At 48.4% G+C, this 14,100-nt stretch overlaps 1 protein-coding gene across 1 annotated transcript in view; it reads left to right on the top strand.

The window, feature by feature from the left end:
• The window catches only part of TMEM163 (transmembrane protein 163), a 218,142-nt gene that overhangs the window by 195,854 nt on the left and 8,188 nt on the right, over positions 1 to 14,100 (top strand). Inside the window, exon 6 of the mRNA XM_026510112.4 lies at positions 11,739 to 11,850. Within this exon, the coding sequence (XP_026365897.1) occupies positions 11,739 to 11,850 (112 nt within the window). The remainder of the gene's footprint in view (positions 1 to 11,738; positions 11,851 to 14,100) is intronic.

Genomic DNA, 14,100 nt, shown 5'->3' with positions numbered 1-14,100 from the left:
ACATTATGATAACGGACGTTGTGTTATAATAATGTGCATATAAGCTGAATCATGTAAATATTAGTAATTGTCACCTAAGGATCTCTGAGATAAATTACTTCTTTTAAAAAATTAGTTTTATTGAAATACAGTGTACATACAGTAAAATCGACCTGTACAATTTGATGAATTTTTTTAAAAAAGATTTTATTTATTTATTGGAGAGAACAAGCCGGGGGGGGCGGGTAGAAGAGCAGAGGGAGAGGGACAAGCAGATTCCACGCAGAGTGTGGAGCATGATGAGGGGCTCGATCTCAGAACCCTGAGACCATGACCTGAGCTGAAACCAAGAGTCAGACACTTAACTGACTGAGCCTCAGGCGCTCCTTGATGCTATGGTCATGGAACTACCAACACTACGAAAATATAGAGTATTTTGTCCATCTAAAAATTTCCCTTCTGCACTTTTGAAGTCATTAATTACCCCTCCTCCCTAACCATTGATCTGCTTTCCGTCAGCATAATTTTCCTTTTCTGAAATGTGATATAAGTGAAATAATAAATTATTTAATCTCTTGTGTCTTTCTTTCACTTAGCATAATAAGGGCTTTGCAGGGCAGTCATGCTCTTGCTGAACCTGTTGGCCGTTGAGTCTTTTTCACTGCTGAGTAGTATTCCACTGTAAGGCTACATCACAGTTTTTCTATTCGCCAGTTTTTGGACATTTGGGTTGTTTTCAGTTTTTTTCGACATATGAAAATAGTAGCTTAGAACAGCGGTGTACAGGTTTCTGTGTGGACAGAAGCTTTTGCTTCTCTTGGTAAATACCAATGAAGTGCTGAGTCCTATGGTCTGTCGACATTTATAAGGAATGGCTGATCTGTTTTTACAAAGTGATAGATAAATAGTCCTACTAGCAGTATATGAGAGCTCTGGTCACTCCACATCCTCACCACAGTTGGTCTCATCTCTTTAATTTTACTGATTCTAATGTGTATGTAGGAGTATCTCATAGTGGTTTTGATATTTCCCTGTTGACTGATGACGTGCTTTTCCTGTGCTTATTTGCTAGTCATGTATCTTGTTTGGTGAAATGTTTGTTCAAATCTGCTTGTTTAAAAAACAATGAGTCATCTGTTTTCTTATGGAGTTGTAGAAATTCTTAATATATTCTGGATGCAAATCCTTAACAAATATGTTTATGAATAATTTTTCTTTCATTTTCTTGATAGTGTCTTTCAAGTAGCAAAAGTTTTTAATAATCCTTTTGGTTAGGTAAAGATGATATCTCTGTGTAGTTTTGGTTTTATTTCTTTTAGGAGTTTAAGTGTCTTTCATATGTTTAAAATTCATTATTGGGGCACCTGGGTGGCTCAGTCGGTTAAGCAGCTGCCTTCGGCTCAGATCACGATCTCAGGGTCCTGGGACCGAGCCCCGCGTCGGGCTCCCTGCTCAGTGGGGAGTCTGTTTCTCCCTTTCTCCCCACTCTTGCTTGCTTTCTTGCAAATAAATAAAATCTTTTAAAAAATTCATTATTTTCTAATGTTCCTTTGCCGATTTTTCTGTCAGTTTTTTTGGCTTTTTTCTCAGAGGTTTCTAAGAGCTCTTTATATGTCAGGGAAGTGAACCCTTTGTGATAATAGTTTTTCCTAGTTTGTATATAACCTATCCCCTGCATATGTTTTAATTTTGGTGTCGTCAGGTATATCAGTGGTTTGTAGCTTTGGTTATGAAAGGTTATAAAAGGACTGCACTGGTACAAGGTCATAAAGAAAGTTGCCGGCATGGGTATAATCTACGTATCACTTGCCTCTAATTCATATTTGTCCTTGGCTTCTGAGTGAGTGGCTGATTTTTTTGAACCTTTTTGCTCTGACCTTCTGTCTATTAAGTAAAGACTGAGTTGTGCAAAGTCATGGGGGCCCAGTGCTGTTAACAGGGAAGACTGAATACCTAACCGGGAGAAGGCTGTCACTGTTTTTACAGAGTCGGTTTCAGTAACATGAGAGATACTTATGGGGACTCTAGGGGAGGCAGTCTGGTACGTTGTGCAGCTGGGAACAAATCCGGGTCCCGCCATGAGCTGAGTGACCCTGGGCAAGTCAGCCTCTGTGCGTCTGTTTCTCCTCTGCAGGTCCCCGCTTGGCTGGGCGACGGGAATTAACCGAGACATCGCCGGTGTGCCGCACGGTTTTGAAGCCGGCGGTGGTACCTGCCTGCTGGCGTTGCTGTTTCTCATCGGGAGCCCTATCTGCTCTGGCGTCCTGATCCTCGGGAAGGAATTCTCTCGAAACTCCTTTTTTAATTATATTCAGGACTGTCTCAGTCAGCTTGGGATGCTATAACAAAAGACCTTAGATTTGGCGGCTTAAACAACAGGGATTTATTTTTCATGGGTTTCTGGAGATTCGAACTCCAACGTCAAGGTGCCAACAGGAGCAGTATTCGGTGAGGGATCTCTCCTTGGGTTATAGACTGCTGCCTTCTCACTAGTAGCTCACTTGGCCCTTCCTCAGGGGATGCAGGTAGAGAGCATGAGAGAAATGTCTTCCCCTTCTTAGAAAGGCACAGATCCCATCATGAGGGCCCCCTCATGACCTCGTCTAACCCTTATTACCTCCCAGAGACCTCATCTCAGAAGCATTGCGTTGGGGTTAGGGGCTCAGCATATGCATTTTTGGGGAACACAAACAGTCCATAGCAGGGACCGATGACGTCTCGAGCTGATGACTACGTCTCTGTGACATTCCGTAGAGAGAGGAGAGCCAGGTGGGCTTGGGTGGGGAAATTACAGAGGACTTCTAGGATGTCGAAAGCTGGCTTTGGGAGAGAGAGTTGGCAGGCCTGTGCTAGCCTCGGTCCTTCGTGCGTTCTTCGGCGGGTTTACCTTTCTTCTGAGGCAGACCAGCGCAGCAATAGTGAGCCCAGCCTCCTCGGTCTGGGTGAGGCTTTGAGATGGCCACAGTCTCTGCAGGAAGGCAGCTGTTCTTCAGAGCTGGTCCTGGAAGCCGGGGGCGGTTGGTAGAAATAATTCCACGGACGGGAAAAGCCTGAGTTTTGCATATCAGCTTCTCCACATTTAAATATAGCATTTACGCTGTGCCAGTGTTAGTTTCAATCTCTTGGAAGCTTCCTAGGTAGAATCTGAAACCATCCCCCATAAGTGGAGGGCAGAGAGAAACCAAAGAGAGACAGCCCACTCCAGATTGGGAGGTGGCAGGTGTAATAAGCACAGGAACTTACTTACAAAGCTTGTCTTGGGCAGCTGCAAGACGAGTAATTTCTGCCTGCCAGAACCTTAAAAGTTGATCTAGAGGTTATAACTGGGTTCAGTCACATACCTAGTCCAGCCTCAACACCACATTTCTGTCTCAAGGCTGTATCCTTGGAGCACTTTCTAGGACCGGGGTGGGGGGCAAGTGGCGATCACATTCCAAGGACAGAGGAAGGAGTGGGGAGCCTCCAGTTGCTCAGGTCCAGTTTGCCGGTCGACTGGTGGTCATGTATTCTCTCTCTCTTTCTCTCTTTTTTTTTTTTTAAGATTTATTTATTGTAGAGCAAGGGGGGGGGAGGGGCAAAGGGGGAGGGAGAGAAAGAATCTTAAGCAGACTCTCCACTGAGCACAGAGCCCAACACGGGCTCAATCCCACGACCCTGGGATCAGGACCTGAGCTGAAACCAAGAGTTGGACACTCAACCGACTGAGCCACCCAGGTGCCCCCAGGCATGTGTTCTCGATGACCTCCTCCAATATTTCACCCCTCATGACCAGCTGTTACAATCTTATATGCCCCCTGTTCCACAGTTTTTTCCCTGAGTGGTCAAGCAAGGGGTCTCCTTAGCGTGGAGGTGGCTCATTTGGCAGCTGTTGGGCTGCACGGGGGCAGATGCCACTGCAGCCGTGCATGCATTTGCAAGAGAAAAAGCACATTCAGAGAGTAATTCCCGTAATCAGTGACAGCTTCTTCCACCAGGAGTCTCATGATCCAAACGATGTAGTCAGTCCCTAGGCTGGGGGTCAGATCACTCAGGGTATTCACTTGTGCCCTCATGTGATTTAATAAAGATGACACGTTAGCAGACACATCAGGTAGGAACAGAGAACCTTCTGTTTGGATAATGGTGCAGTAATAGTGTCAAAGGCCATCCGATTTGGAGGACAGCTTTCTCATCATAGACATTTCAGTAAGGACAGGTGTTTTGGCTATCATTTAAGACTTGCTGGGTGGCTATACCCTACTCCAGGCCAACAGAAGGAACAAAGATGGCAGTCAAATGATTGTACCAGGGGGAAACAAAAAAATGCCCATCTGGCTTTGAGGATAGGGAGGTTGGCAACTTTAGAAACTTGACCTAGTTGGGGTGCCTGGGTGGTGCAGTTGGTTAAGCGCTCGACTCTTCATTTCTGCTTGGGTCGTGATCTCAGGGTTGTGAGATCGAGCCCCACATTGGGCTCTGTGCTCAGTGCAGATTCCTCTTGAGACTCTCTCACTCTCCCTCTGCCCCTTCTGGTTGTGCTCTGTCTCTCTCTAACATAAATAAATCTTAAAAAAAACACAAAATGAAAACTGGCCCTGGTTGTACATACCATGTGTGTTGGCCGGGGGAGGCAGCACTGTCAGGCCTGAGGAGGTGGGTGGACCAGGGTCAGGATATGGCAGGCCAGGACCCCCACTTTCTCGCCCCTTTCAGTGGCACGTGTTCATTCCTAGTGCATTTCAGCAGGTCCAGTGTGCATGAGGGCAATGGGATCCCAGTGGAGATTAATTCCCCCTTATGCAGCAGTTTGAAGTAATTCACCCATCTTGGCAGGACATCCCATTGCAAATTCCAGTAGATAGCTCCTTTCCCTGGTGTGATGGGGCTTGGTGTTCTCAGCAGCCCAGTGTATTGATCCACAGTGAGAGTCAGGGCATTGGCTGTTGACTGAAGCTTCCATACGTTGATGATACTAGGGGCCTCGGCAGGGATCCTGGGTCTGGCATGTGGGGCCACAGACCCTCCTGGTTGATCTTTCAAATGTCGAAAGCCTGGGACAGTACTTCCGTCCACCCGTCAAGGTGGTTTTACTTGTTAGCAATTTAATCCGCTGCTTTAATAGTCTATTTTTCCCCTTCTACCAGCCCTGCTGCTTTTGGGTTATAGGGGAGATGTAACCTACATTCCATGTCGTGTTCTTTTGCCTGGTCTTGCACATCATGACCTTCGAAATGTGACCCCCATCACTGTTTATTCAGCAAGGGTATCCATACTTGGCTTTTTAAATCCCCTAATGGTGACAGCTTGGTTTGCACGGTGACCTGGGAAAGCTTAGGGCAGGTTCAGTGTCCACACAAGCCAGGGCCTATTTAGAACCCTCACTCAGAGGGAGGGGACCAATATAATCAGTTTGCCACCCTCACCAGCTGGGAGCTCTGGTGATCGGCTTTGGACTCCTTTGGCGGTTGCCTTGGGTGTTTAGAACACGTAGGACACGCTTGGAGCATTAACCAAGTCGCTGTATTTCAAGTGCAGTTTGGCATCCTTGGCAATATGCCATCTCATCTGGGCATTGTGGGGGCCACTCTCTATACCCAGTCTTCTGTACCTATTCAAGGGTCAGTTGCTGGACCTTGTTCCGAAGTAAGGCATCAGCTTTTTAAAAAAATTTTTTTTCCAGGGCATCAGCTTCTTGATTGCCAGGGGTATCCAATGGTTTACTGCCTCAGGCTCTTGCAGGCAGACCCAAACGTCCCTCCACACATCCTGACCCCACAAGGACCCACCTGTGAATCATCCATCCCTTGGCTTCTCATTGTCTAAGTGTAGGGTTAATTTCTTTAGGACAGCCCACTGTCAATGCCACCGGTTAACAGCTAGCGCTCACGAACAGCTCTCAGCCGTCTTGTGGCTGCTGTGGTTCCTTCCTTCCCAAGGGGTTCCATCTGGAGGAATGCTGTGCACGTGCTAGGAGCTGTTGCCCTGTGGGTATATCAGGTTTTGTCCCCTTCCCGAGCTGGGCCGGAATCCTAGGGGCACTCTCTCCTTTGTTGTCTCTGCCACAGGGTCTGACTCCTACCTTCCGGAGTCACAGACACATCTAACTCAAATGGTAGCCCTCTTCGGGAGATGCCCAGAGCTTTCATCAGCCTCATTACTATTCTTGCCTTCTCAAAGGTGGCTTGCTGCTCTGATCCCCAGCCCCAAATGTGCCCTTTCTTTACCAGTGGCAGAAGAGACCGGGGCATGGTGCCAGGTGGGATTATGAGTCCTCTAAAAACCCAAATCTCCACCAAGGTTTCCAGCTCGTTCACACCCCGAAGGGATGAAGAGGCTTGCAGCTTATTAATCACAGCTTTTGGGGGCAACGAGCATCTATTCTGACCAAACAACTCCCTAAACCTTATTGCAGCAACTTGGCCTTGAATTTTGTGTGGGTTCACTGCCCACTTTTTCCCTCTTGCAGCTATTCCAGCAAAGCCTGCACAGTGTCCTGCAGCAAAGGCAGTCTTCACATGTTAACATTTATCACTGATGTCATGGGCCCATTTTACTGACGTGGGGAAGGAAGACACGAGCACAGGGCCATGACATATTGTGGGGCTACGCGGGTGGCCTGGGGGATACTGAAATGTTCATTATTGTCCCTTCCACACGAAGGCAAGTTGATCTTAGTTATCAGAAGCCTTTACTAATCAAAATCTTTTCCGTGAATCTCCTTGACGATGACGCACTCTTGCAGGAACACTTTTGGCCAAAGCATCAGAATAAAAGAGTAACTGTCTGTAAATGACAAAAGACTTAAAAATGGCCATGGTTAAAGATTTGAAGAGAGTTCATTATAATGTAATTAACAAAAAAATTTGGTTATTTCTGTGACATACATTTTAAAATTACGACTAATAGCATTTTACCAGGACTTACCAGGTTTTTAGGAATTTCAAATAAATATGCCCTAAGGAAAGTTTAGCATCATTCATATTTGACAACGCTTCCCATGAAATTTAACCTACCAAATAAGCCTAATTAGTTCAACATCTTCCTTTCATAAGGAGAGAGAACACATCTTTTGAGATATTCTGGGGACTCTGGAAAATCCCAAAGTTACTTCATAGTTAAGACTTCATTGAAAATTTGATTTTTGGGAAGCTTGTCAAAACTACCCAAAGATTTAAAAACACGTGATTAAATAGGATCACAGGTCACCGTGAAACAGTACTTCATTATCCATTTAACCAAAGTGATAATTAAAGACTTCAAAGGCAAATACAGAAAGTTACATAGTCGTGAAAAACATACCTCTTCTAATAGATACTCAGTTTTGTTAAGTAATCAGAGGCCTGATAAAGATAACATGAAGCAGAGGAAATTATTTTGACAAAACACAGAATCTTTTGTTTTCTTGGCAGATGGCTTAAAAGGTAAAGAAAAACCTTTCACAATCTCCTCGAAAAGAAGACCAATAGTCCAAGAAAACGTTGTCCTTTTAGCAGATGAAAAAAAATTATGTTTTAGTTTTACAGAAGAACATGTTTGATATTAAAGCTTCTTTTCCTTAAGTTAAGTAAATAGGGCTCTTTTACAGAGTAACTTTGGCGATGCCCCCGGTGGCATAAAAGCACTTCACACACGTAACGTAGACCCGCAGACATAAGTGACACACGGGCACGCATTCGAGACCCCGTACCTTGCATTCTCAAACTTGAGCCCTTGATGAGTAAACTTATGGAGGCTGAGGACTAGATTTTGGGCCAAGAAGCCCCTCTAGCAGTCTGCATCTAATAGCCCTCTTTCCGCCTTTTCCTCCTTAGTCTCTGTGGGTAGTCTTGTGGTTATTTCCCAGGGTGCTTACGTTTCAAAGGCATCATAAGATGCACAACTTAAAGGCACAGAGAAAGAAAGCACCTTTTCTCCTGGGAGGGTTTTGTTTAATTGCTCTTTAAAAATTTCCCTTCTATTAAAGGTTGGTGGCATGGGGCTCCTTGGTCTGTTTCCTCACCAATCACCACCAAATCCTCCTCTTCATTCTCCTCAGTTTCCCAGAGATCCCACTGCTAAGCATCCTAACCAGACGTTGTCACAGGTGCCCAGATCTTCATCCAAGATCTCTTGCACCTTCCTAGCGTCGCAGAAGGGCACGCTAAGTTCTCCAGCTGATGCTCCTGCCCTCCCACCTTGTCGGCCAGCCCTGGAGCCGGCAGAGTAGTGGACACCCATACATCCTGTATCCTCAGCTCTTCCTCCAACTCTGTAACCCGAGCTGCAGCCTCTGGGGAGTGGGGGGCATCGGTGGCCAGCTGAGCTGCCCACAGTAGAGGCCAGCCCACCGTGGCCCTTTGTTTCTTTTTGGTGCTGCAGTGCGCTGGGCGCTGTGCCTCACACAGGTGCACTAAAGCCTCACCCCTGCTGTCACAGAATAGTCCACAAGCATCTAAGAGATGGGCCACTCCTCCCCACATAGAGATTGATGGCCAACTCCTGCGGATGCCTCCTTCCTGGCTGGCTTACCAATCGTTAGTTCACAAGCTCCTCGGGGCTTCCCAGCTGTGATCTGAAACTGGCCCCCATATGTGGAGGGCAGGAGGTGATGGAAGACAGAGGAAGACCCCTGCAGACTGTTGGGGGTAGGTTTTATAAGCAAGTGAACTTACTCATGAGGCTTGCCGTGGGGTGGCCATGAGATGAGTAGATTCCCACGATCCTGGCCACCCAGGCTCGAGCATTTATTCAGAGGTCCCACCTGGGTTCAGTCGCAGACCCAGTCCAGGGAGCCCCAGCACCACATCTCTCGAGGCTGCGTCCTTGGGGCAGCTTCTGGGAGTGCGGAGGGCAAGTGGGACTCACATTCCAAGGATGGGGGGGATGGGGAGCCCCCAAGTGCCTGGTCCAGCTCGCACGTCACCCAGCAGTCAGGTCTTGATGACCTTCAGCAGCCGGAGCCTGCTGTAAGCACTCTGAAGATCCTTCTGAAGTGGAATTCGGGTTCAAGCAGAGAACGGGAAGCGCTCTGAATGGTACGGAATGGGCTTTATTGTTCGGTGCAGGGATGAGACTTTACAGGCCGGTGGGGCTGTTGTCCCTGAAGTCAGCAGGGCACCTGGAAGGAGGGAGATGGGGGCATAGGGCGAAGCAGAGCAAGGACAACGCGGACCCTGGAGATGGACTGGAGCTGCATTTGACCCCACTGGTGTAGCCTCAGTGGCACGGGCGATCTGAAGCAGAAGCCTCAGTGAGCCACTGCGGTCCCACTCGTAGTGGTCAGATTTCTTTACAGTCACCATGCATACTTGTTCTAGGTAATCAGTTCCCTACGTTTCTTTTATAGGAGTGCTTAGCATACTTTGGGGCTCGCCCTCAGCACTGAGCAAGGCTGCGTGGTGGAATGAGTTAGTGTGTGGATCATGTGCTTGGGCCCTTTACCACGAATTGCTCCACGGACCGCACATTATTTGCTTGCGGGGGGCTGCAGGTATCGCCCTCCCCCCTGTGGAAGAGAGAATTGAGATGCGAACGCTCGGGTCTGTTTCCCCAGGAAGCAATGGAGTCCACATGCGAGCAAAGGTCTGCTGGTGCCTCGCTGCCTTTCAGCCAAGCCTCCCGTCCAGCAGACCTGGGAGAGGACTGCTAAAGCCATAGTGGCTCGTCTCAAGATGCCCAGCTTCTTGGGACTTAGATGGGGTGAACACAGATGTTCTCTACATCTGGGAATTAGGGATGAAGGCTTTGCCAACAGATCGGATGGAATCAGGCTTCAGGTACGGGGGGTGAGCAAAGCGAGAATTCAGCCTCTGAATGTGGGGTCTCAAAGTGCCTGACTGTGTCAGTCTCCCAGCTTAGGCTTTCTGAATCCTGTCAGCAACTGGGTCTGTGTCGATATGTTGCATTATGTCCTGTGGGTGCCAACCCCCACGATTAGACTGAGTCCCTGCACAAAAGGAGTTGTGATTTGGAGACCCTAGCCAACCCTCACCCCTGCCCCTCGTGGACCCTGCTTTGTCACCTCATGCACAGCAGGGACTTGGGATCTGCCACGAGGCTAGGTTTGGCATCGTCTTTACTGATAATTTGAGGAGGTGAAAAATAATAATAATATAATAATAATAAATTCAGTGAGGTGACCATTTTAAAGAACTTTAAAATTTGAAATAATTTTAGATTTATAGAAGAGTCACAAAGATGTCACAGAGAATTCCCGTATATCCTTCATCCAGCCGCCTCTAACGTTCACATCTCACATAGATAACCAGGGCACATTTGCCCAAACTCCAAAACTCCAGGCTCCTTTCCAGTTTTCCCAGCTTTTCCACTTAATATCCTTTTTCCGCTCCAGGATCCAGTCCAGGACACCATGTTGCATTTAGTCCTCTGTCTCCATAGGTTGCAGTCTGCGACAGTTTCTTGGTTGTTCCTTGTCTTTCGTGACCTTGACGTGTGTGAAGAGTAGTGCTCAGATATTTCGTAGACTGTCCTTCCATGTGAGTTCATTTGGTGTTTTTTTAAGATTCAGCTGAGGTTATGGATCTTGGGGTAGAACACCAAGACCTGTCCTTGTCCCGTCACGTCCTATCAGGGAGCACATGCTATTGGCCTAACTCATTAATGGCCTTGTTCATCTTGATCACGTGGCTTAGATTCCTTGCCAGCCTTCTCCCCTGCGAAGCCACTGTTTTCCCCTTTCCATACCCTACTTGTTAGATACTCGTCACCATCCCAGCCCGCACTCAGGGAGGAGGGAATTCAGCTGCACCTCCTAGAAGAAGGATTAGCAAAAGATCTGGGGACATATGTTAAGACCAACCACCATTGATCAGTATTCTGGGGGAGATGCTCTGCTGCCTTGCAGATATCTTGTTTCCGGGGAGGGGATTTTTCAAATGATTATGTTTAGTTTTGAAGCCAGAAAAACAGGCTGTCTTCTTTCTTCCCAGCTTTCTGGCACTAGGTTAGTGAATTTGGGTAGTAAGATGCTTAAGGAATCTTACTTCTTTTGTATATGTGATGCTTTATCAGATTTCTGCTGTAAGTTGCATTTTAATATTGGAGAGAATCTGGAGGCTGTGTCTCATGGGAGCGATGCAGGGGAGCTCCAAGTTGAGGAGCCTGGGGGGCCCCAATGCCATGAGATGGTGGTGCTGGCTTTTGCGTGTGTGACTCATTCATTTGCTTGCAAAGTTAATGTAAAAACTGATAGGAAGTGCTAAGATAACGTCAATAGCAGGCTTTATTTTTAGATGACTTTTCTACACCTTGAAGGGTATATTTGAACCTTCTAATTGCCTTGTGTGAATTTACGGAAACAACATGGTTATTAAGTAGCTTCAGCCATAACTGACCCTGTGGCCAATTGAATAGGCTCTGTGTTGAAGTGTTCTTAGTCCAGTGGTGTACTTACATGTTCCCATATTCTCCAGCTGCTTTTTAAATTATTTATGAAAAACTACACATAGCATGCTCTGTTTTTAGCATTCCATCCAATCACGTTATTGATCAGTGATTGCCGAACATTTTGGCAGAAGAGTGAAGGCGAATCTCCTACAGGAAAAGAAATACTTAGTGTCTAAGGGAATATAAATCTGGATTATCTGTTTTTGATTATCTTTTCCAATTCCAGTGACACAGGTAACTAACCAATGAGATCAAGCAAGATACTCTCGCCTGGTGGCAGCATACCCAACTGATTATTTGTTCAGGGAACAAAGCTGATCTTTAAGGCAAGTGGTTTGCAGATAATCTGTTCTAACAGGAGGTGAACTGTTGAAATCTGGAACTTTTTCTTCCAGGATGATTTCCTATTCAGCGTCTCCATTTTAAGTGGGATCCTTTGCAGCATCCTGGCTGTGTTGAAGTTTATGCTGGGGAAGGTTCTGACCAGCAGAGCACTCATAACAGATGGTGAGTAAGGCCAGTGTGCCTGATCTCTGGGGGGCTAAACTCACAGTGAGGGAAGATGCTATTCAGTTGCTGGTCCTGCAGAAGAGCTCAACAATTGGAAATCTGTTCCTCACTATTCTCCCCTCCTCAGGCTGTTTAATGATTCTCAGGGTTCCCATATCAGGGCAGATGACTTGTACCCCGGGAATTTAATAAATTTCATGAATCACCTCCACTCTGCCCTCTTAACAGGGTGGGTCGGGGTGCCCCAGCCTGTGGTGTTTGTTAAAAATACGGATTCCAGAGCCTGACCCCCTGAAGATTCTGATTCTGGGAGTTGGAGGTGGGGTCCAGGAAGTCATAATTACACCAGTGCCTCAGTCTATGAGGTGCACGCTGAGGTTTGGTGTTGCCTCCATGGCTAAACCAAGAGGCCAGGACACAGCATCACAGGGTCCAGAGGAGATGGACAGCTTCCAACCTTCCTCAAATGCCACTTCCAGCAGCGCCTGCTGGTGGCCTCCTTGCAAGGCAGGGCTGCCCGGGGCTGTGGAGGCCATTGCCCATAGGAAACCAAAGCTTTTTAAGCAGCAAAAGGTGTTTAAGAGAGTAAAGGGATCGACCACTGGGACTGGGCCGTCCTCTTCCGTGCTCTGCTTTCAGGCAATGGGAGGCCCAGCCTGGCTTCTCAAGCTCCTGGGTGAACCCGCGGCAGGCTGGGGGAAGGCAGGAGCCGGCCCGCATCAGCTCCTGGGTTTGCTGCTGTCACAGCACGGTGCTGCAGGAGCCCGGGGCCAGCCAGGTTGTACGGGGCTCTTGTGTGCCGGCCACGGTGCTGGGTGCCACGTTCACTGCGGAAACCAGCCCCTAACGCGGAATCAGAACCTCCTCTCTCACGTTTCTGTCCCATTGTTGTGCGGGCTCCCACCTGGTCCCCAGAAGTGGACTTCCCATTTAGATAACCCCTCTGGTATAAACGGATTGCTCTCTCCCAGAGCCAGATCTAAAGAGCTTGTGGTTCCGGCCCGTAAGAACGCTGCATGCGTGCCTGATGCCGCGGCCTGTGCGCCGTCTGGGGGCTCTGTCACCCACTGAGACGCTGGGGCTCTCTAGGCGGTTTGCATTAAGCCGAGCCTAGTGCATGGTCCCGTCAGACCCTGGCCCCGTATGGGTGCCCTGTCGTCTCTGGGGGCAGACCCAGAACCTGAGGAGGAGAGTTCATTCCCGTGATCTCTGTGGTCTGGTGTTCTTTCACCTGGGAAAGAGAACGCCTCCTTTGGACATGGAGCCCTCCTTCACTTGGGGATCAACAGCCCAGGGTGTGCTTGGCTGAGAGCTGCAGGCTGGGCAGGCGTCAGCCAGGTGTCTGTGTCGGTTCTCCAGCCCCCTCTGGGGTGCTGTTCTGTTGCTCTGAGGGACACTGCTCTGCCAGGGCCCAGAGGCCTGAACAGAGAGCGGAGGCCTGGCTGGCCCGTGGGTTCTCCAGCAGCCGCTCTCCGCTCTGCACCTTCCTCTCCAGGTCTCTTCACCTGGAACCCGAGGGCGGCTGCACCTGTCAGCACAGCGCTCTGGGCTCCCAGCGATGGGTACTCATCCGGGCTCCTCGTTCAGTCTTGATTTAGGCCCTGAGGAACAGAGCCCCCTGGCCTGCAGGGCATCAGCATTTTATCGACTCGCTCGACTGCAGTGGACACACAGAGGTGCCCCCTTCCCCAGAAGCCTGGGTATGGACCCAGCAGTCAGAGCCACCCCTCCCAGCACGAGCGTGGGCCTCAGAACGAGGGGCCCTTTGCCTTGACTGCAGTCTTACTTCCTGTCGGATATTCCAGATGCTAAGTTTCTATTCAGGCTTCCATGTCCTTCTCACCTCCTACCATTTTATATGGTGTACGGAGAAGACCACAAAGATAAGTATTTTTTTAATGAATAACTTTTTTTTTTAAGGCTTTTATTTAGTTGTCAGAGACAGAGAGCACAAGCAGGGGGAGCAGCAGGCAGAGGCAGAGGGAGAAGCAGTCTCCCCGCTGAGCAGGGAGCCCAGTGTGGGGCTGGATCCCACAACCCTGGGATCATGACCTGAGCCGAAGGCAGACGCTTAACCGACTGAGCCACCCAGGCGCCCCTAATGAATAACCTCTGACTTTATAATCTTCACCCACAAAACCAGCTACACACAAGCAGTGTTTCCATCAGAGTCTTGAACCAGGGAGGGGTCGTGACAAAGGGAAGTGGATGGTTTGAGTGGAAACTGTTCCGGCCACATGCAGAGAG

Source organism: Ursus arctos, unplaced genomic scaffold (genome assembly GCF_023065955.2).
Source record: "Ursus arctos isolate Adak ecotype North America unplaced genomic scaffold, UrsArc2.0 scaffold_1, whole genome shotgun sequence".
Classification (NCBI taxonomy): domain Eukaryota; kingdom Metazoa; phylum Chordata; class Mammalia; order Carnivora; family Ursidae; genus Ursus; species Ursus arctos.
Note: the sequence above shows the minus strand (reverse complement) of the source record. Positions and strands in the feature narration are given on the sequence as shown.